General features: G+C 42.3%; 2 protein-coding genes across 3 annotated transcripts in view; one reads left to right on the plus strand and one right to left on the minus strand.

Annotated features, from left to right (window-relative positions):
• Positions 1-47: 47 nt before the first annotated feature.
• cltrn (collectrin, amino acid transport regulator) lies at positions 48-8,319 on the minus strand. The gene is made up of 6 exons (XM_050055545.1): positions 8,022-8,319; positions 7,614-7,672; positions 7,259-7,344; positions 5,199-5,315; positions 2,987-3,181; positions 48-2,895 (listed from the first exon to the last, which is right to left on the minus strand). The coding sequence occupies exons 1-6, from the start codon at positions 8,086-8,088 to the stop codon at positions 2,763-2,765; spliced, it is 657 nt and encodes a 218-aa protein (XP_049911502.1). The 5' UTR covers positions 8,089-8,319; the 3' UTR covers positions 48-2,762.
• A 3,038-nt stretch (positions 8,320-11,357) lies between these two features.
• Positions 11,358-21,088, plus strand: part of reps2 (RALBP1 associated Eps domain containing 2) — a 36,232-nt gene continuing 26,501 nt past the window's right edge. The window contains exon 1 of one of the 2 annotated variants that reach the window (XM_050055530.1): positions 11,358-14,484. In XM_050055530.1, the coding sequence (XP_049911487.1) occupies positions 14,083-14,484 (402 nt within the window). In that variant the 5' untranslated portion in view covers positions 11,358-14,082. The remainder of the gene's footprint in view (positions 14,485-21,088) is intronic. The other variant, XM_050055531.1, reaches the window with a different exon arrangement.

Below are 21,088 nucleotides of genomic sequence, written 5' to 3' on the forward strand. Positions count from 1 at the left end.
GATATTCAGATCATGTGCATTTGTGCCCTGAAATGAAAACATGAAAGTAGCAGAGGGCTTTTATTTTGACAGAATTTAGACATGTACATCATAAATTCATGCAGAAAAAGGCACAAATTGGAGCATGGAGGAAAAGTGTCTGACTCCCCCAAACCTACTGTTTCATGTGTCAACCCCAATGTTCAAATCCTACACTCTTGGATAGATACATCTACATTTATGCATACTCCGTATCATGACAGGGCTTACACATATCAAGATTTATTATTTTGACTTAAATCCCAGTTCTAGATACACACAGAATGAGCCTTTGTCTTACATTGGACCAGTTTCTTGCTGGTTTCCATCTCTTTCTGTTTGCTGAATAAGAACCATGTGTTTAAATATACAGTAGAGTAAGTGGTTAGTACAGTCAACAGATTAAGGCTTTGTCCAAACATCCACACACACACGCCTTCTCACAGACATCTACAGTTTATCATCCCTAAACAGAGAAGATTCAAACATTTATTTAGAAAATGAAAAGCATTAAAAACTGTGAGTGCTTGTTTCTTTTTAAGGCAGCAGGTAATGAGATTATAAAGATGTTTAGAGAACGACTTCACCAACAGAAAAGAATCATGAAAATGTATTAAATCATTTAAAGTGTGTAGGATTTAGAGGGATATATTGGAAATGTAATGTAATATAATGAGTGTGTTTTCTTTAGTGTATAATCACCTGAAAATAAGAACTGCTGTGTTTTTGTTATCTTTGAATGAGCCTTTATATCTACATAGGGAGCAGGTCTTCGCCCACGGAGTCTGCCATGTTGCACTGCTATGTTTCTACAGCAGCTCAGAAGGGACAAACTAAGCACTGGCAACAGGTAGGGACATTTGTGTTTTTGATTTGGCCACCTTAGTTAGCAGCCCCTCTGCAATCATGATAAGCAGTGTTTGAAAAACACTGATTTCAATCATAAAACAACCTTTTTCAGTGTGTTGACAGGTTTCAATCACAGGATGTTTGTCTTGGAGAGTAGAAAATTCAGCTCACGTTAAAATCCTCCTGAACGTCTGGGACCGGTTGCACAAAACACATCAGGCTGTATTCACAGACATCCTGAGAACACTCAGAGAGCTCTTAACTTAGCCTAAAAAAATAGTAAGGGGTCTTAGCGTAGGAGTGATTTAGGAAAGTTCTCACAGCAACTCTGAGCAAAGAAGTGACAGAAACTTTTACCTTAGTGAGGAGGTGTGGTTGACCCTGTTGCTTGGTATGCTGCATTCTTTTAACAGATGTGATTGGTTGTCACAGACACACCCCTTTGTGAGCCTGTAAGGTGTGGACACCCAGTGGAGATGAAATGAACTGCTGACTGTGACAGTGCTGCCATTGTTCATGTGATCACTCTGCTGATGGAAGGCTTAGTGTTGGTCATTTTATTTCTTGTGTTATGACGTTAGGTGGGAGATGTGTGCGTGTCCTTAATGAGATCGACCACTAACATAACACCTGCACGATCTAATCTGTAGCATTTCATTTGCACACCGTCATCCAGAGTTTGGAGAATATCTCTCGGACCTCTTTGTGTTTCCACCATTTTCTCCTCTGATTAAGAAACTCTTAAGACTCTTAAAAGTCCTCTTCCCTGCTCCTAACAGTTTTTCACCTTAGGAGCTCTTTTAAGGTCTGGGATGCTCCGTGAATCACTTTTATCTTTATAACGACCTAGTCTTAACTTTAAGGGGAAATCCTTAGAGAACGTCATAATTCTAAGAATTTTCTTTTCAGTAGGAGCAACGCTTAGTACTAGGAAGCTTTGTGAATATGGCCCCTTGGGTTTTCTTCTTAAGGCCTAACTTGTCCTTAGCTGAGGGACTTACGCAGTTGCACAGAAGGAAATACGTTAACTCATTTACTGCATTGAAAGAGATTTTACAGAGGTAAAAGTTTCCTTGGAGATTGTTTGTTTCCTTAGACTCATGTTTGTGACGCCTGTTATCGTCTCACAAAATTGTCTTATAGTTAGTGTAAAAATGGCAGAAGCAAAGAAGACCAGAAAACCACATTAACCTTCTGGAAGAATACAGTCATAGAAAATAAAAACTACAAAGTCAATTTGATCCAATTTGTTAAAATAGAGTCAGATGTACCTTAACTTTTTGGTTGCTAAGGTCTTTTGTGCAACGCTCTAGGGATTCCTTAAGTATAAGACCATGACAAGGAGAGAAACCATAAATACGTGCAACAGATTTCATTTTGAGGAAACTTAACTCTGACTTGAAGGAAAATCTTAACTGAAGGTGTTTTGTTTAACAGGTCCCTGGATCCTAAGCTATCAGAGAAATTAGGTGAGCACATATTAGCACTACGGGCCCGTCTGTGACGAGCCAAACGGCGTCGCAGAAACACTGATATGTAAAGTGAAACTGCTTTAATTGGTGTTTTTACTGGTTTTAATCACCTGCTCCATTTGTTTTTGAGAAGAAGAGACCTCTGCGGATAGTTCGGCTCCTGGTAACAACCTCCTGAACAATGAACACTAAAGGAATACCTAACCAGGAGTTGATGCCTGGTACAAGGGGATGTTTCAGCTGGTTGCAGTCTGCAGTCCTCACCACTAGAAGCCACTAAATTTGACACACTGCTCCTTTAAATCAAACATTTCTGATGAATTACAGCTTTAAAATGATTCTGCAGATTGAAGATCACGGTGCAACAGAAGTCCACCTGGAGCAGCTTCATAACTTTGCTGACGTGGAAGAGTTTCCATAGTTTCACATCTGTGTGAATCGCTCGTCATCTGAGAACGACATGTTGTAAACACCCTCGCTCACAGCGCCATTTTCCACCGTTTTCACTCGTGTGTCTTCTTCTTCGTCGTCTTCATCGTCATTTTTCTTGTTCTTGCTGGAGGAAGAAACCAGAGACAAGTCTGACTGAGCTCTGTGATCACATTAACACAGTGAGAAAGGAGAATCATCTACAGTCATCTGCTTACCGTTTCTTTTGGACCAGAGACGACACAAGCAGAACGACGATCCCAGCACCCACAGCGCCCATGACCACCCCAAACACAATGAGCCATGGAGGAGTGTCAGGGTTGACTGGTGCTGCCAGTGTGGGAGGGATGTCGATGAACTCCAGAGTTTTATCAGTTAGAAGAAATGCGCTGTTGATGCGGTTCCTGGACTTTCTATTTTTAAAAAAGAAAAGTTTAGATTTAAAATATGAATACTGGCTATTTTCAGCCTGACATGTGACTGACACCAGTCAGATTTTACTGCATGTATTGATGCAAAAATGTGCAGCTGATGCCTAAATTTTATGCCAGAGCTCGGGGAGATGCAGAGACTCCAAAATGTCCTCGCAATCCAGCCCAGCCACCAGAATGAAATGTTGGCATTGTGTGTTTCTGCAAACCATGGGTATGTATATTACGTATCATATCAACAGTTCCAAAAAAGGTAGTTCTGACTACATGTGTATAAGGTGACCTTGTTATTGGGAGGTGGAGAGGATGGTGAATGGCAGGACACCTATGTGAGACGGCTGCCAAGCTGCAGACTAATGTTAACAAACAGCAAAACTGGCTGTCCATTAGCCAGACACTGAGGCTTTTCCAGCGCCAATTGTGGCACTAAACCTGGGTGTTTTTTAGTGACACATTGCAGTGATTCCATTTGCAATTGTGCCACCAAACCAGGTTACTTTGTTGATACAAATCGTGGCATTTCCAGTGGTGATTATGCCACAGAATGTAGGTGTTATTTATTGACACATCACAGCTTTTCTAGCGAAAAAATGTGCAACCTAATGAGGGTGTTTTGTAGTGACACATCGCAGCATTTCCAACAGTGTTTGTGACACTAGATCTGGGTGTTTTTTAGCGACACATTACAGTGATTCCAGCGGTAATCATGCCACTAAACTTAGGTGTTTTTTTAGCAGCACATCCCAACATTTCCAGCAGTGATTGTGCGCTACTTAGCGACACACATTGCAGCATTTTCAGCAGCGGTTATGCTACTAAATCTGGGTGTTTTTAGTGACACATTGCAGTGATTCCATTGGCAATTGTTTGACCAAACCAGGTTACTTTTTTCTGGCATTTCCAGCGGCACTTAGGCCACCAAACTGAGGTGTTTTTAAGTGACACATCACAGTTTTTCTAGCGGCGATTATGCCACCAAACCTAAGCGACACCACTGCGTTTCCAGCAGTGACCTGCCACATAATCTAGGTGTTGTTTGTGGACACATCACAACCTTTCTCCAGGCGATTGTGCTACCAAATCTGGATGTTTTTAGTGACACATTGCGGCATTTCCAACATTGTTTTTGCCACTGAACCTGGGTGTTTTTTAGCAACACATCACAGTGTTTCCAGCAGTGATTGTGTGCTTTTTAGCGACACAAAATGTGGCATTTCCAGAGGCAATTGTGACACCAAACCTGGATGTTCTGTAGGAACACATTGCGGCATTTTCAGCAGCAATTGTGCTACAAAATCTGGGTGTTTTTTAGTGATACACAGCAGCATTTCCAACGGTGTTTGCACGTCTGAACTTGGGTGTTTTTAGCGTCACATTGCAGTGATTCCAATGGCAATTATGCCACAAAATTCAGGTGTTTTTAAGCAACGCATCACTGCATTTTCAGCAGCGACTTGCCACATAACCTAGGTGTTTTAATTGACACATCCCAGCTTTTCTAGTGGCGATTGTGCTACCAAATCTGGGTGTTTTTAGAGACACATGGTGTGATTGAGTCCACTGACTTGAACCTTGAAAACCTCCAAAGGTACGAGTTCAGGAGGTGTCCTTAATAGTTTCCCAAACAATTTAAACAAGTAATGGCTCAATACAAACGCCCACCATGTTGTTACACCTTCTTAATCAGCTCCAGTGAGGCCTGAGGATAAACTTTAACTCGGCCATATGTATCTGTGTCCTTGTCACCACCCAGAAGTCAGTGAAGGTTGCAGCAGTGATGGACAAGATTGTTGCTTTATAGCTCAACACTCCCTTCACTCAAATCTTCAATAGTATTCGATACAATAAAATATCATTAAATATCATTAAACCCAAACACATGGAAAATAAAGCATTACAAAGGACTTTGACTCAGAGTTGAATGTGACCTCTGACCTCTCTGAGGAATGGCCAAAGAGAAAATAACATTTCCTGCAGTGTCAGTGCATCGTGTGATTACCTTATGGCCTTGTCCACGTCTCCTTTAGGAACAAGGCTTGAAGGGTTCAGCGGTGACGTCACCACGAACCAGAAGGACACTCTGACTGTCTCCTTACATACAAGGATGTTCGACACACTGGGGGAAGTTTCACAAGACAATAAAGACCACATCAGTGTCATAACATGTTCATAAACCGTGAGTCACTGATTTTATCACAGTAAAAAGAGATTATGTTATAGTTTTATAGTTGTTGTGCCTGTTTTATGAACACACAAAAACATTCCTGAACTTTATTTTGCATTTAAAGGTCCAGTGTGAAGGATTTAGGGGGGTATGTTGGCAGAAATGGAATACAGTCTCCTGAAAATAAGAATTGTTGTGGGGTTTTTTATCTCAGAATGAGCCATTTATATCCATGTCAGGAGTGGGTCCTCGTTTATGGATATCACCATGTTGCACTGCCATGTTTCTACAGTAGCCCAGGACGGACAAACCAAACGCTGCTCTAGATAGGGCCATTCGTGTTTTCCTGTTTTGGCCACACAGACTGTATAAAATAATGGACGTAGCTTCCATGATGTCATTGGTTTGTGGACTGTCGTTTTGAAGCCTTGAGTTTAACATTTCAGCAGTTGCCATCTTGGATTTTTGGAGCCAGAAGTGACTGAAGTGTCAATTTACAGACAGACAGTCACTCAAGTTGCCCCGCCCTTACTTATGTGTAACTTTATTAAAATGTAAATAGGTGATTTTTCTAAAGATTCAGCTCTTGTACATGTTTATTACTGCTGTAAAGTTGGGCATTTTAACATGCAGGTCTATGGTGATTTACTCCATTTTGGAGCCAGCCTCAAGTGGTCATTAGAGAAACTGCAGTTTTTGGCACTTCCATATAAGCTTCATTTTTCAGGAACACATTCTCAGTAGCCATGTTTCCATCAGCCTGTTTAGATGCGAATTTAGAAGTATCGCATCGGAAAATTGTGATGGAAACGACAAAATTCGAATTAAAATCCCCTGATTTGCACAAACTAAAATACGCTCGCTTTAGCCAGGTTTTGGTTGATTAAAAAAAATGTTGATTCGCAAAACGGGGGAAGGAAACAGTTATGTTCGAATTAAGTCTGACGTAGCGCACCTCTCTCCATGGTGATATCCACACTCCGGGTCGGGAAGGCGGTAATGCATTTACAAGCTGGTTGCCAACCGGAGTTCACAGTTTTCACCAAAACATTTATGGAAACACACAGGATTCGTATTTCTTTTAATGCCCATTTCCCAATGATTCGAATCACTTTTGGATGGAAACATAGCTACTGTGACCTTGTCACATGTCCACGTTTGCTCATGGACTTTCCACGTCCACATACGACGTGAAAGGTACCCTGGGTGCGTTGGTTGTTGACGCCCTTCTTTCAAAATACACTTCTGTTTTTCACAGGAAATTTAACGTTTATTTACAGTCTCTTTCAAAATAAACACACTACGTCGGTACAACACCGAGGATTTCCTCCAACAACAAACACACGTGGTTGGGTTTAGGAAAAAAGAACAGGGTTTGGCTTTAGACTCAGGACACGAAAACCACTGCCCTGAGTGAAAGTTGGTGTTTGTTGGACCCATCCACCACCCCTCCCACCTGCCCTAACTTTCGTTCTTGTCCCGCCATGCTGCCAAGTGCCGTCAAACTATAACAGTGACGGGCCACGTATCATGTCAACGTTATCATCAGTGTCGGACGCTGCAAGTCAGTGCCCAAGTGCCGGATATTAACGACTTCAGAGTGAGAACAGTAAATCACCTGCTCTGTTTTGTAATGTGAAACTGCTTTATTATGTGTTTTTACTGGTTTTAATCACCTGGTCTGTTTGTTTTGAGAGGATGAATCCTCTGCGTATATTTCGGCTCCTGGTAAAAACCTCCTGAACAATGAACACTGAAGAAATTCAAACCTGGAGAAGCTTCAGCTGGTTAAAATCTGAAATCCTCACCGCTAGACGCCATGAAACCCTCCTAAATTTTACACACTGCTCCTTTAAGATCAAACTGCAAAAGAGAACACATTAAAGTTGTCTTACTTAAATTCCTGGCCGCTGAAATGATTCCTCATGGCAAAAGCCAGAGTCGCTCGGAAAAAGTACATTTCATTGTCGTTCCAGTCGTACTGCAACAACACAAACACAAACATGTTCTATTGTCAGTAACGACCTCTGAGGTTAACTGACCATCAGATGAACCTTGTCCTTGCAGTAAGTCGTCACACAGTGAATTTTAGATAATATTCAGCATATTGCTGTTTATAAGTTCAGCTGGTTGCATGAATGATCAGTAGATTATGAATAAATCATTATTATTACATTATCAGAACAACATATAACACAGTCAGACAGTTTATGATCTGATGCTCTGATGAATATTTGAATACATACGTACAGCTTTATCTCCCAGAGCGGTTTTGATGCTGAGTCGCACTTGAGTGGCAAATGAATTATCTATAAAGATGAAACATATTTAAATGCACTTTTAGCTGTTAGGAGGGTCCAACATCATTTCATGTCAGCTCCATCAGTTACTTCCTCCCAGAGTTGTAGAAAGCCAGCATTTATTTCAGAGTAACTGTTGATGTCACACGGAGGTTGTTGTTAGGAAGCAAACGTTTGAGTTATGTGTCTAATCCGATTTTGTTTCAGATTAGGAGCTGCCATTCCACACCAGAGAGGCAACAAAGAAACACAACTGGACCAGCCGCCTCACTGCAATAAAGCCTGTGTTTGCTGACAGTATCTGCGAGGATAAAATGTGAATACGACACATGTTAAGGTCTTAAATACGCTCACTCACCTGGTTCACAGAGCTCCTGTGCCAAAGCAGAGGACAAACAGAGCAGGACTAAGATTTTTTCCAACATTTCCCCAAAGAACAAAACGCAAAATCCATAAAAGGCAAAAAAATGAAGTGTTACGGAGGCTCAAGTGAAACTCCCAGAAGTTAGTGATTCGAGGAGGTCAGCAGAGGACCTTCACTGGATTAAGTCTGAGGTTAATGGTTAAACCAGGACACACCTCAGCTAACCAGTCCTCCCTGTGTGACATGCAAACAATAATGTGGGCACTGCAGTAAAAGTGCTTCTGTTTGTTCAAGCGTCCAAGGAGCCAGATAGGTTTGCTGATGTGAGACAGGCCGACCTCTCGCAGAAAAACAACGGCTCAGTCTGCTTCTGTTTGCTCAGCAACAGTGACTGAGCTGTCCAGTGTGGATTAAAGCTACAGTTGGTAACTTTGTATGAAAATATTTGCTGAAACTACTAAAATATATTCACACAGCGCTAAATAAGACATAATCTGTAAAAGAAATCACACTCTTCTGCCTCCTCTGTGGCCTTGTAGCTTTTCTAATGGCTGCATGTGAAGGAAAACAGCCAATCAGAGCCGAGGAGTCTCTAAAGCAGCTGTTTTAGTGACTGCTAAGCTTTAAAATTAGAAAGTTTGTGACCCGGCCGCCATGTTGGATACAGTTCAACAGGACTACCAAGCACTGCTCACCAGCCAGACCAACTTTCTCATTATACAGTTAAAAAACAAAGACTGTATGTAACAATGGGCGTAGCTTCTGTGACGTCACCCCTTGGTTTTTGGACTCCCATTTTGAAGCCGCAAGTTTGGCATTTCGGCCGTCGCCATCTTAGGTTTTTGGAGCCAGACGTGGAGATACTTCAATCAGGAGAGACAGAAGAATGAAGTAAAGATAATATTTAATACAGAATATGAGTGTACAGATTGGCAGATGCTGATAAAAGCCCCTTTTACACTGCCCAATTTTCGGTGAATGTTGGGCCGTTTTGCCGGAAAGCTGCGAGCGTTTAGACACACAGAGCTGGATTGGTAAATTGATCCGAGGTGCCCAATTTTCTGCCTCGTAGGGTAGACATATTGGCGGAACCTTTTTGGTTTAAATAGAACGAGGGGGCCCTCCGCCACGGGAGGGGCTGTTGAAGACTTGTGGGAGGAGCTGTTGATGACGCCACACGTGCGACCCACTGGCGGTGGATAAACAGGAAACAGCTGATAGCAGGAATTAGCGAGAAGCTAGAAAAAGGCGCATTCTGTATAATCAAAAGTAGGTAGGTGGCATTTTGCTGCACTCCCCGATTTTGTTTTTATACTGCCAATGCTGAAAAAAGACTGATTGGGCTTTCCTGCAAATTTGCACAATTCCTGTCTAAAAAGGGCTTAAGATTTTACAGAAGTCTTTGGTGCTTGGACACCGGAGGGAGATATTTTAGCAGCAGGATAAATCCCCCCATGGAGTCAAGACACTGGTGGAGGTGGTGGTTGCTGATGACTCTGAGGCTGATGAGGATGATGAATCTGTACAAACTAGGTGGTGTTGGGGAGGTGGAGGGCGCACATCATGGCAGCAAGAAAGAACCATATTTAAAATGAGGAGCAGTAAGGTAATGGTCAAAGTTGTCACAGAGAAATTTAAGGTGTGTTGATTGAGTCACGTCATCATCTCACGCATTGAGTAACATTACAAGTAAATGTTCCACCTTAAAAGTTGCCGGCAGTCGGCACAGTGAATTATCTTTTTCTCAGACTCCAGCTGCTGTGAGAGGCAGCAAAACATCCTTTCATTTTATAGTTACAGTTTACTAATAAAACTCTCCACAGTATGAACAGTGGTTACATGAGCCTCAAAACCAGACACAACTCAGCCCTGAGCAGAGTGACCGTCCTCTACTGGCCAATCAGACTGCAGTGTTCACAGCTTCACCTTTTAGTACCAGATCTGTGTGCTAGGTGCAAATACTTTTTATAGTTTTATTTTAAATGAAAGTAGGTCATCGTAAACTATTTAGCATTTGAAGGAGGGACTTTATTTTTTTCACAGACTATCTGTCTCATGTCCCTCTAACCTAACCTTCGGGCAACATTCAAAGAATGCTTTGTGACAGGGAGGGGGGGTTATAATATAAGAGGAGAATTTAGTTTGTACAACTAAGAAGAGTCTGTGTATTTCAGTGTTTGGGATGGACATGTGGGATGGGCTGCGTGATGAGTTAAAACAAATCACAAATATAAATCAATTTAAAGAACTATATAAAAAAGATATTTTTGTCAGATATATAGACGCAGAAAAGTTGTGTTAGGGGTGTGCATATTTATTTTGTAACACTGGGTGGTACTTGAACTGTAAATAAACTGGTAAATAGACTGGGGATAGTTGTATATTAGTTGTAAATAAATTTGGGTCTTTGTTGAAATAATATATGAGTTAAAAGAAGAAATGTCAGAAAGGGGTAGGGACACAAGTTTCACTTCTACCTACTTCTTTTCGGACACTGTTGTCTTCTTCTTTTTTGTTTTTTTATTATGTTTTAACCATATTTTTCCCTTTTTTGTTGGTGTGAAAACAGAAATGTGTGGCTTGTATCGAGCTGACTGTAAAAGAGTAAAGCATCTGATCGTATCCACTCTGTTGCTGAGATAAGAGCAGCATTCCTCGTAGAGCAAATGACTGATTTGGCAAACAGGTCACAGGATGGTATGCACTCAATTAAGCACACAATGACCCTGCACTGGGACATGCCAGAGTCAGCACTTATTCCTGCTTCCTTCAATGTGCCAAATCTCAACATTCAGGACAAGTTGTTCTCCAGTTTCTGCCTGTCTCTCCTAAAACATGGTTATCAGGCCTGAACCAGCTTCATTGTGTGAGTTAGACAATAAAATGCTGAATGATTTCAACCAAATCTCCCGTGCAGAGAGCTCAGTGTGTGACGTTAATGTAAGAAAACCTGTAGAAAATCACAGTTCAAATTCCTGTCATTTTAAGTTAATCATCCATTCAGTCATGCTTACAGTTTGGTTAATTGTTCAACTGTTGTTGTTGCTGTTTATAAGAAGCTAAGTTGACACAGCGCAGGCGAGGCAAAGTCTGCTGCCAGGTTTGCTCTTTAAATCTCACCCTCATGATAGCAGACTGTATCCAGCGCAACCACAGCTGACCACATTAAACTGAGCACTTGACCGACTATAAACGATCTTTTGCTCCCATAAAACGTCATAAGTGTTTTTCCATAGAACAGACAACACCCAGGAACCACCTGGAGCAAAACAACTGAGATTTACCACACAGGACAAACAGATAAACCTCATTAAAGGATCCTGCTTTAACATTTTTTATATGATCAGTTACAGGACAGAGAAATGAAATAAAAACACATGTTGTTTGCCATTGTGCTGCTTCTTTCATCCATCTATCCGTCCTTCTGTTTTCGCCCGCTTATCCAGGGCCAGGTTGTGGTGCAGCAGGCCAAGCAAAGTATTCCAGACGCCCCTCTCCCCAGCGACTCTTTCCAGCTCCTCCTGGGGAACCCCTGAGGTGTTCCCAGGCCAGATGAGATATGTAATCCCTCCAGCGTGTTCTCGGTCTGACCCGGGGCCTCCTACCAGTGGAACGTGCCCAGAACACCTTAACAGGAGGCGCCCAGGAGGATCCTGATCAAATGCCTGAACCACCTCAACTGACCTCTTTCGACACGCAGGAGCAGCAGCTTTTTTTCTATCCAGATTAAAACTCAGGTCTTGTAGAAAAACACAACAGAAAATCTAAAGATCTCCCAGAACATATCCCTTAACGTGAAGACTGATGCATTTTAATAAACTGAGGTAAAACAAAAGTTACTTTAGATTTCCTTTACTCTGGGTTTCTCTCAGGTCAGTCTGACACACTGATTCACATGAGTAGTTTTTGCTGTAGGGCCTCAGACTGCAGGTGTGTTCCTGAACAGATGATGGCAGCAGAGGCTTTTTAAGGGCATTAGGAGTTGGGTTTAAAAAAGATTCAAGGTTCAAGAAGTTTATTGTCATACACAGTAAACACAGTGGTTTACAGCATACAGTGAAACTCTTCATTGTTGGTGTCAGTTCAGTTTTCAGTTTTATCTATGAAGCCCAATATCACAAATCACAGTTTGCCTCAGAGGCTTTTCAGCACATGACATCCCTCTGACCTTTGACCCTCACAGTGGATCAGGAAAACTCCCCCAAAAAAGCCCATCGCACTCACTGACTGCTACAACTTCATCTGACTTGTTGCAATATTTTCAGATTATTTAATTCCTTTTTTTTCCTTTCTTCAAACGCTGCCCCCTGTTAACTATCTGTGACCTTTTATATTTTATAAATCAGTAACAGCTGTGCATCTGTCTATATGTTAGTGTGTCCATATTGTCTCCATCTGTGTGCAGTCATTGGTGAAGGGATTAAAAAACATTTGCAGATGATGTGGCTCTGACAGGCCCCAGTTACAGAGCTGAGATTGAGCCACTTCTACAACTGGTGCTCAGATAACTCACTGGTTTTAAGCACAAAGAAAACCAAACAAATTCACATCCATTGCAGAAGAAAATCCTCTCTGTCCCTAACAGCAATGCTCGGTTTGCAAAGGCTCAACAGCGTCTCTAAAGGAAGTTTTAACCGTGTTGATATTAAGACTTTCATTCAGAGTATATTGACATTTAGTATTCAGAGTTGGGGAGGAGGCACTGTCTGTACAAAACAAGAACAAACTGTCTGGAGAACCAACGTGCAGTGTTCCTCGCATGACACATCAGAACATAATGAATCTATCTCATAAGATCACAGCCGATCCACAGACATCTCTACCTTCAGGGAGCAGGTATGCAGACTAAATGAGGCGTCACAACATCTGTCCCACAAACGAGCTCTGATCACATGATCTTATTGATTTCTCAATGATCGTGCTTTTTATGACACTTTTGTGATGCTTGTTTTATGTGATGTGGTGTTGATGTGTTTCTTTTATGCTCAGTTGTGCGGAACAAATCCCCCTCGGAGCAGGAAAGGTTTTATTTATTTCTACTCCAGCACGTTTCAGAGGGAAATATTGTAACCTACTTTTTACTCAACTGCTTCTCTAACAGGTGTACTAACAGTTACTTTTCAGATTTATACTTTGCATTAAAAACACAATGAGCCCATTAAATACAAGACGTCAAAAAATAAATCAGTGGTTCCTCATGTTTTTGGCTGATGACCCATTAAAGGAAAGCAGTGTCTGGTTGGGTCCCTCGTCATGTTTTATAGTTGTTAGCATCCACTTTAGACTTCTCACATGGTTTAATTTAAATAACTGTTTGAGGCCCAAAGAGGTCAGATTATCCAAAATTTCACAACAAAAGCAAAAACTGAATAAAGAATTAATGCAGCAGAGGGGTGAAGGGGTCCGAACTTTCCCTCGGAGGTTGGGCCTTTTTCTTTCGCTAGATTAACTGGATTATAAGAGGATCACTTTCTGACAGGTTGTCTTAAATTTGTTGGACTGAAGTGTTTGTGTATTTTGATAATACAAATTAAAACATAAAATCAGTGTTGGGGTGTAACCCCTTAAATCTGTGGATGGCCCCAGAGAAACCACTGTGGAAGTCACTGTATTAATAAACACTTGACAGCATTGATGGAAGACGAATTCAGGGACCAGTTGCACAAAACTTTGCTTTTTAGGACCAATAAAAACGATGAAACATTACTATTGCAATTTCTCTTTCTCTTGAGCTCGACTTACTGGACCATAAGCACGTCTTAGTGTGATGCCGTGACACAAAGGCCCTAAATTGTGACCCCTGAATTTATCTTGTGCCTCTAAATATATATTGGTAACCTTTAATATGTTATGTGGGTGTCTCTCTCTCTCTAATGCAATTTTCCCTGGTCAAAGCACAGTCTGACTGGACTACATCTATATTAGAGTGGTCTCCTTATTATGGGATGTTCATATAAAGCAGCCCCTTGTCTCTGACAGTCTTCCTGTGCTCTGCAGCCCCCTGCAGGCTCAGGCCGGTACTGCTACAACCAGCCATAATAGGCAGTAGGAGTGGATGATCCTGAACCGAGCAGTCAGTCTGTCTTCACAAGGAGCACTGCTGTCGGAGGTGATACCGCCCTCCTCCTCCTCCTCCTCCTCCTCCTCCTGCTGCTGCCAAACCGACCGCCTCGCTTCCAGCTTGACACCGGAGCCGGTGACCGGAGCCACCGGAGCGGGATGCATCGATCTGTTTGGTTGTAGTGCTTCTCTCCGGCGGGTCCTCCATGCGTCAGGAATGGATCAGGAATCCGGTGCGGCGTCCGCAGGGAGCTTCATCTCCCTGAACGAGCACGAGCAAAGGTATTACTCAGGTCTCCACAGCCTGTGCCAGGCGGACCCCTCAGGAGCTCTGTCGTCCAGCAAAGTGGCGGAGCTGTTCAAGGCGTCTCAGCTGCCTCCTGAAGCCCTGCATAAAGTGAGTGCTCTGCGCCTGCTTGGTCATCACATGTTACCAAGTGTGAAGGGCTGAGAGCTGCGGCTGCTCATCACTGAACCTCAGTCCTCTGCAGGGTCTGTGTGAGCAGCCACTGCTCTCTAATGTAGGATTATGAGCCATTATATCAGCTCTGTGGGGTGTATTTATTATAGTGTGTGTGTGTGTGTGTGTGTGTGTGTGTGTGGTGTCAGAGGGAGGTTTTACACACCTCCTTTCTTTCACCCCTCTGTCACACAGCAGGGCAGTCCCTTTACAATCACTGCATTAGCTGTACATCTGTCTGTATGTCCCCTCCCTGCATCTGTAGCACCACAGAACATATTTTACAGTGAGGCTCAGAGCTAGAGTTTTAGCTGAAAGATAAATTAGAGATGTCATTTCTATATCCACATATGCGTACATGTGTGCACTAGTTGTCCACATTATGAATCCTTCTTAGCTCAGTTCATGTTATTCATGATGAGCTTGTTTACTACTACAGGCAGAAAGTTCTTGTGTGTGTTGTACTCACCTGCCAGCAAGAGTTCAGTCTGCACAATCTCCTCTGCTTAAAGGACCGTACCAGTGGTTCTGCATTTTAGCTCCTTTACGACTAAATAATTCACTTAACCGTTAACTGTCATTTTCTCAATGAATCCAATGATTGTTTTGTCTAGAAAATGTTGGACAATGATGCTAAATGTCTAATTTCACAGAGCTTAGTGTGAAACATTCAGATTGTTTGTCGGATAAACAATCAGAAATCCTACAAAACTGAATTTACAGTGATTTAAAACTGAGAAAGGTCCTCACTCCGACATTGTTACATATCGACGTTTGGTCATGAACTTTCCACGCCCACATACGACATGAAAGGCACCCAGGGTGTGTTGGTTGTTGACATTCTGGGAGGCTGTGTCAAGTTCTGCCTGTTACATGCCTTGTCTTCTTTCAAAATACACTTCCGTGTTCACAGGAAATTTACCATTTACATACAGTCTCTTTCAAATTAAAAGCACTACGTTGGTACAACACTGCAATTTGACTTTTTTTTTTTCCCTTCAACAACAAAAACACAGAACAGGGTTTGGCATTAAAATCTTACGGGACGCGAACACTGCTCTCTCAGGTGAAAGTCAGCATTTGTTGGACCCATCCACCACCCGTCCCACCTGCCCCACTTGGACTTTCGCAGCCTTAACATTCGTCCTTGTCCCACCGTGTTTCCCCCTGACACCATTGGGCGCTGTTAAACTATAACAGTAACAGGCCGCGAATCATGCCGACGTTCAAAGACACCGTTGGTTTTCGTTGGTTTTTGACGCCGCATGTCACTGCCCAAGCGCTGGATTTCGATGACTTCGCAGTGAGACCAGGCTCTCCTCACAGTTTAGAAGTTGGGACCAGAAAATGTTTGCAACAAAAAATATTTAAACAATGTTGTCGTTGGTTTTCAAGGTAGTTGGCAGTTCATTATCTGTCTATCAACAGTCGTTTTAGCTCTACAGAGAACAAATTTGCAAACCATGCTGCCTCATTTTTAGTAGTCGCTACTCTACGGTTCCAGGCAGCCATTGTCTTCCATTCATTTCCATCACAGAGAACGTTAAAGCAACACTATGCAGCTCCATGATTTCAGGTGGTACTGCTCGGTTACAAGTATCTAATATTGAGCATAAATAAGCCCAGAGTCTTACGAATGAAAAGTTAAGTTCATAAGCAATAAAGTGCACCTTTGCTGTGTTCAGTATACTCAGCGGTTTTCCTGCCACAGCCTCATTTGGTCTGGTGTGACCAGGCGTTTATGTTAGCAGCAAATGGTAGCACACTTTTGCAAGATGTTAATGTATGAAGGGCACTTGACCTCTTCACTTTTCTCCTCTTGTGCTACTTTTACATTATGGTTTAGCCCAAAATCATCATTCTGTAATTGTCACTCGTGGCCACAATAACTGCTGTCAAACCAAAGTAACATACAGTCACTTTAAAGGAGCGGTGTATAAGATTTAGGGGGATTTAGCGGCATCTAGTGGTGAGGATTGCAGATTGCAACCAGCTGAAATTCTCCCAGTTAAGAATCCTTCAAGGTTCATTGTTCAGGAGGTTTTTACTGGGAGCCAAATTATCCTCAGAGGTCTCTATCTCTTCAAAACAAACAGACCAGGTAATTTAAACCAATAAAAACACTGAAACAAGTAGTTTCACAGTACAAATTAGTGTTTCTCTAAGATTATTTGGGTCGTCGGAGACGGGCCGCTAGCCTAGCACCTGTTAATCTGCTAACCTGTTAACGACAGCGGCCGACTTGAAAATGCAAATGGCCCTAGGCAGTGTTTGGTTTGTCCGTTCTGGGCCACTGTAGAAACATAGCAGTGCAACATGGCAGACTCCGTAGACGAGGACCCGCTCCCTATGTAGATATAAACGGCTCATTCTAAGGTAACAAAAACACTGTGATGCTTCTTTTCAGGTGATTATAAACTAAAGAAAACACATGTTTTATATATTAAATCCCATTTCTGCCGGTAAATCCCCCTGACTTTTACACACTGGACCTTTAAGTCTGCGTTCATTTCTGTCAGTCGTGTTTTTGTCTGAGGTTATGCTGTATAGACTTTTCCAAACTCACCACAGTAATGTGAATGTGACAGAAATTAATGAATGGAAAACAATGTCTTCCAGGAGCAGGAGAAAAAATAACATCTAAATAACTAAAACTATGCAGCATTTGAAAGAAAACATCTGAGCTGTGAAGTATGCCTGATTTGTAGTTAGGGATCTGAAGCTTGTAAAAACCCTGGCTCTGGTTTTTGGCTCTGGAACTCCTAAGTGAGAGGCGTTCTGCTGACCCATCACAGGCACATAAACATATTTTTCCAGCTCAGATGAACACAGCAGGTCGCTGCCTCCAATTCACGCCACTCACAGTCCCATGGGGGTCAGCTCCCGGCGATCGCAGCCCATTGTGTCTCTGTGTGGGTGTCAGGAAGTTTGGCACTGAGCTCCGCTTCCTTCCTGTCCGGCCTGGATCGCCGCCACCACACGGGGGTGATTGACACACAGCCTTCTGAGCTGTGTTTGGCCCGGCTGCAGGATGCCTGCAGGATCACTCTTGGACTCAGCGCTGACTTCTGGGTCATTGTGTCAAACAGTATCAGAGAGTTGTAAATGGTGCGTTTCCTCTGGGGTTTATGATGACATAGACATCGTGCTATGATTCAAGATGGTTTTTGCTGTAAATACTTTCTGCTGTTTGTCAAAACAAGGAGCTGTGTGTAGAGGTGTGTTTTGTTGAGTCATGACTACATTGACCAGATTTACAGAGAAGGATCTATATGTCTGGCCTGTGTTTACAGCAGATAAGTAGCAAAGCATGACACGTCTTCCTGCTCAGCTGTCATTACTGACTGAAGCCGGGAGTCTCTTCCCACACATTACTCTGCAGTGAAATCAATTGTTATGCTGATTTCATGGACTCAGTGTTCAGCAAGTGTTTTTCCTTTAACGCTTTATCATGTGAACATGATAACAGCCAGAGCAGCCGTGTGGAAGCTTAAATGCTGAGTTGAAAGTGCCTGAATCACTCATTAATGTCTGTTTGAGTTAGCTGTCAGGCTGAAGGTGAAGTCTCTGGTATGTGCTGACTATAGTCACATGTTACATGTAATGCTGTGTTGACAGACGTTGCTGTGGAACCTGTCTGGCTGAACAAGGTGTGGCCTTGTTTCAGATATATCTTTACTCCGCTCTCCTGGCGCTGTCACATCCAGGATACACACGTTATATCTTTGTTTAATCAACTACATTGTTTTGTTTCTTGCGGCGAGGCTCAAGAACAGTCAGTCTGTTGATCCACCCACTTAGGTCTGGACTGAAATACTGTAACTCAACATCTCTTGGATGGATTGTTATTGAATTCTTAGAGAGTGAATCCTACACCCAATCAGCAGATCAAAGTTTTCACTTATCCTGTGAAATGTCTGAACATCTACCACCTGGACTGGCACAAAATCTTGTTCAGACATTTATGGTTCTCAGACAGTGAATCCTGATGACCCCTTAAAGAAGTACTCCACTCATTTAGGGTGCTTTCAGACCTAGAGTCGTCTCCTTTGGTCTGAATCAGGGACTAGTTTTGTTCCAAAGTTGTATAATTGCCTAGAGTTGGTTCGTGTTCTCACGGCAGCATATCAGTGATGACATTATGCACGCTGAAATGTTTTTGGCATTTTTCCATCTTCCTTAAATAACTCTCCCCCTCGGGCCATAGATCTGTCCAGACCTGCCCGCCTGCCTCCTCAAGGCCTTCACTGGTGTTCCTAAAATAATCTCATCCATCTTTCTGTGCTGACCTCAGGTGCTCTCACCAACACTGCAGACCTGACCTCCGCTGTCTGTCTGCTCAGCCTCTCTCTGGCCTCTGGTTGTTTTGGGTCTCATCACTCTGTGAAAGCTGTTGAATGAATACAATGCAGGTCAAGCAGAAATAATATCTCATAAGGCGATGTGAGCCACACGCACTCCACCCGCCCCTCAGCCTCATTAGACAATGGGTATTAACAGCTCGCCTGTATTTTATATTTCATAAACACACACCAGCAAATGTTCTTTCTCCTCTGTGGCAGAAAACTGGACTTTTGGATCTGGTATGTTTATAAAAAACATTTAAGTCTTAAGTACCGTTAATCCATTGTTGCCAAAAGAAGAGCAGCTTTTCTCTATTGGTTTGTCATCTGTTAGTCACCACCTCCATGTTGAAGCTAAAACAGTTCACTGGGCCTCTTCATGTGTCGTTCTCTCTGTGTCCAGGCCTTTTAATGATAATGATAAAAGTCAGTTTTGCCTTTCTGAGTTACTGGAATCATCAGAGTTACGATTAGGTGGATGAACTCTAATAAAATGGAAAGAAATGGGAGCATAAGTTCACTGTCAAAAAGACCAAATCTCTTCTCACAAACATTAATGGGGGAGTGATAAACATAAAGCACAGTTCAGTAAGTCCACTCAGAGTTTGATGGTTTTTGAAGCACAGAGCAGTCAAGCCAACGGCCCCGCAGCCGCTGAGAGTTTGAGGTTGTCTGTTTGGCAGTTGTGGACAGACCTTTAAAGGCCTATTTGGGGTCAGACTTGGTTTTAAAGTTCAGGTTAGGATAAGATTTAAATTAGGGTTAGGGTTGGGTTTAAGCTTTTAAGCCCGGCTTCCACCAAACACTTTCGGTATGGTACCTTCGGAACCAACAGTAACCCTTCAGACATGGTACCTAGACCCTAGTGTTTCCACCGCAAACAGTACCCTTAAATGAGGGCGGGGTTGTTGTCACTCACTGCTCCGTCCAGCACTCACTGTATTTCCTCATTACCGGTGACACAGAGGAAAGTCTGCACCTCGTTTATCGTCCACAGAACTAACATTTTCAGAACAAATTAAAACTCTGCTAAGAGTCTCTCTCCATGGGATATTTGAAAATAGCAGGTTTGTGCATTTAGTCCTTTAGTCCGTGACCCTTTACTTTCCTCAGAGTGAGGATTAGAATATATGCAGTTCACATAACCCGGCCGAAATTCATACATATAAATGCTTGAAGATCCACTCATTACTAAAAGTGTATGTCATATAAAAACTAAAGTAATGGTCAAAGTTGTAATTTGGAATATTTGTGTTGATCAAATCATGTCATCAACTCATGCATTAAGTAACATTACAAGTTAACGTTCCACCTTAAGTACTCCACCCCCATTTTGTGGCAAAAACGCCTAAAATGACATACCCAAATTAAAATGACTGTAGCTTCTGAACCGCTCTGACTACATGCATGCATGAGGTCTTGCCAGAAAGAAAACTCCCTGAAGTTTCTTGTGAAAGTGTCAGAAACACTCTAGGTAAGACAGAGTAATGGGCCTCTGAAAAAAAAAAAGTTTTTCAGGATGAATAACTGTCTGTGGCTTCATCTGAGCAGGTAAATGACACTGTGGGGCTGTAGGCACACTATCATTGAGCATTTGTTTCAAATTTGAAGAAGAAAGCACAAAGTATGACCATTCTACAGTGCTTTTTCCATGAAAAGATCCAGGCGGAGCTCCAAGAGACAAAATCGCTCACTCGGCTTCAAAACAGTTCCAAGAGACAAAATCGCTCACTCGGCTTCAAAACAGTACTGTCAGTGATCAAACAACACTCAGCCAGTTTCTAACATTGTAATGATTGAAATCAGGTGTGATTATGATAGCTGATGTTGTTTTTGACACAGAAACACCATAAAATATCACCAGAATAAAGCCACATGAAACGTGACAGTTATGATCCCACTTTCTAGATGCTATATCTCAGCCAAAAATAGTGGTAGGAGTGAGACTCTTACCTTTTATAAACCAGCTAAGTCCCCGCTCACGGCTCCGCATAAGATCGCGAGTAATCCTTTAACTTTTCCCGTCGAAAAACGGCATGACATGACTTGTCACCACTCATTGCGATTTTGGACTTTGTGTGTTTAGGCTGCTCTGGTGTGAAATTCATAATAAATAAAAGAAAAACTATGTTATTTTTGAAAAGTCGAGAGCTTCCTGAATCCGGCAATACCAAACATCACATGGTTTGATGACGTAG

The sequence above is a fragment of the Epinephelus moara genome, chromosome 10 (assembly GCF_006386435.1).
Source record: "Epinephelus moara isolate mb chromosome 10, YSFRI_EMoa_1.0, whole genome shotgun sequence".
Lineage (NCBI taxonomy): Eukaryota > Metazoa > Chordata > Actinopteri > Perciformes > Serranidae > Epinephelus > Epinephelus moara.

What these genes read in the sequence shown, in the direction of transcription:
- cltrn (XM_050055545.1), bottom strand. Translation starts at nt 8,088, where the DNA reads ATGTTGGAAAAAATCTTAGTCCTGCTCTGTTTGTCCTCTGCTTTGGCA. An exon ending in ACAGGAGCTCTGTGAACCAG is followed by an intron (nt 7,673 to 8,021) that starts GTGAGTGAGCGT and finishes TCATCTTTATAG; the next exon opens with ATAATTCATTTGCCACTCAA. An exon ending in CCGCTCTGGGAGATAAAGCT is followed by an intron (nt 7,345 to 7,613) that starts GTACGTATGTAT and finishes GTGTTGTTGCAG; the next exon opens with TACGACTGGAACGACAATGA.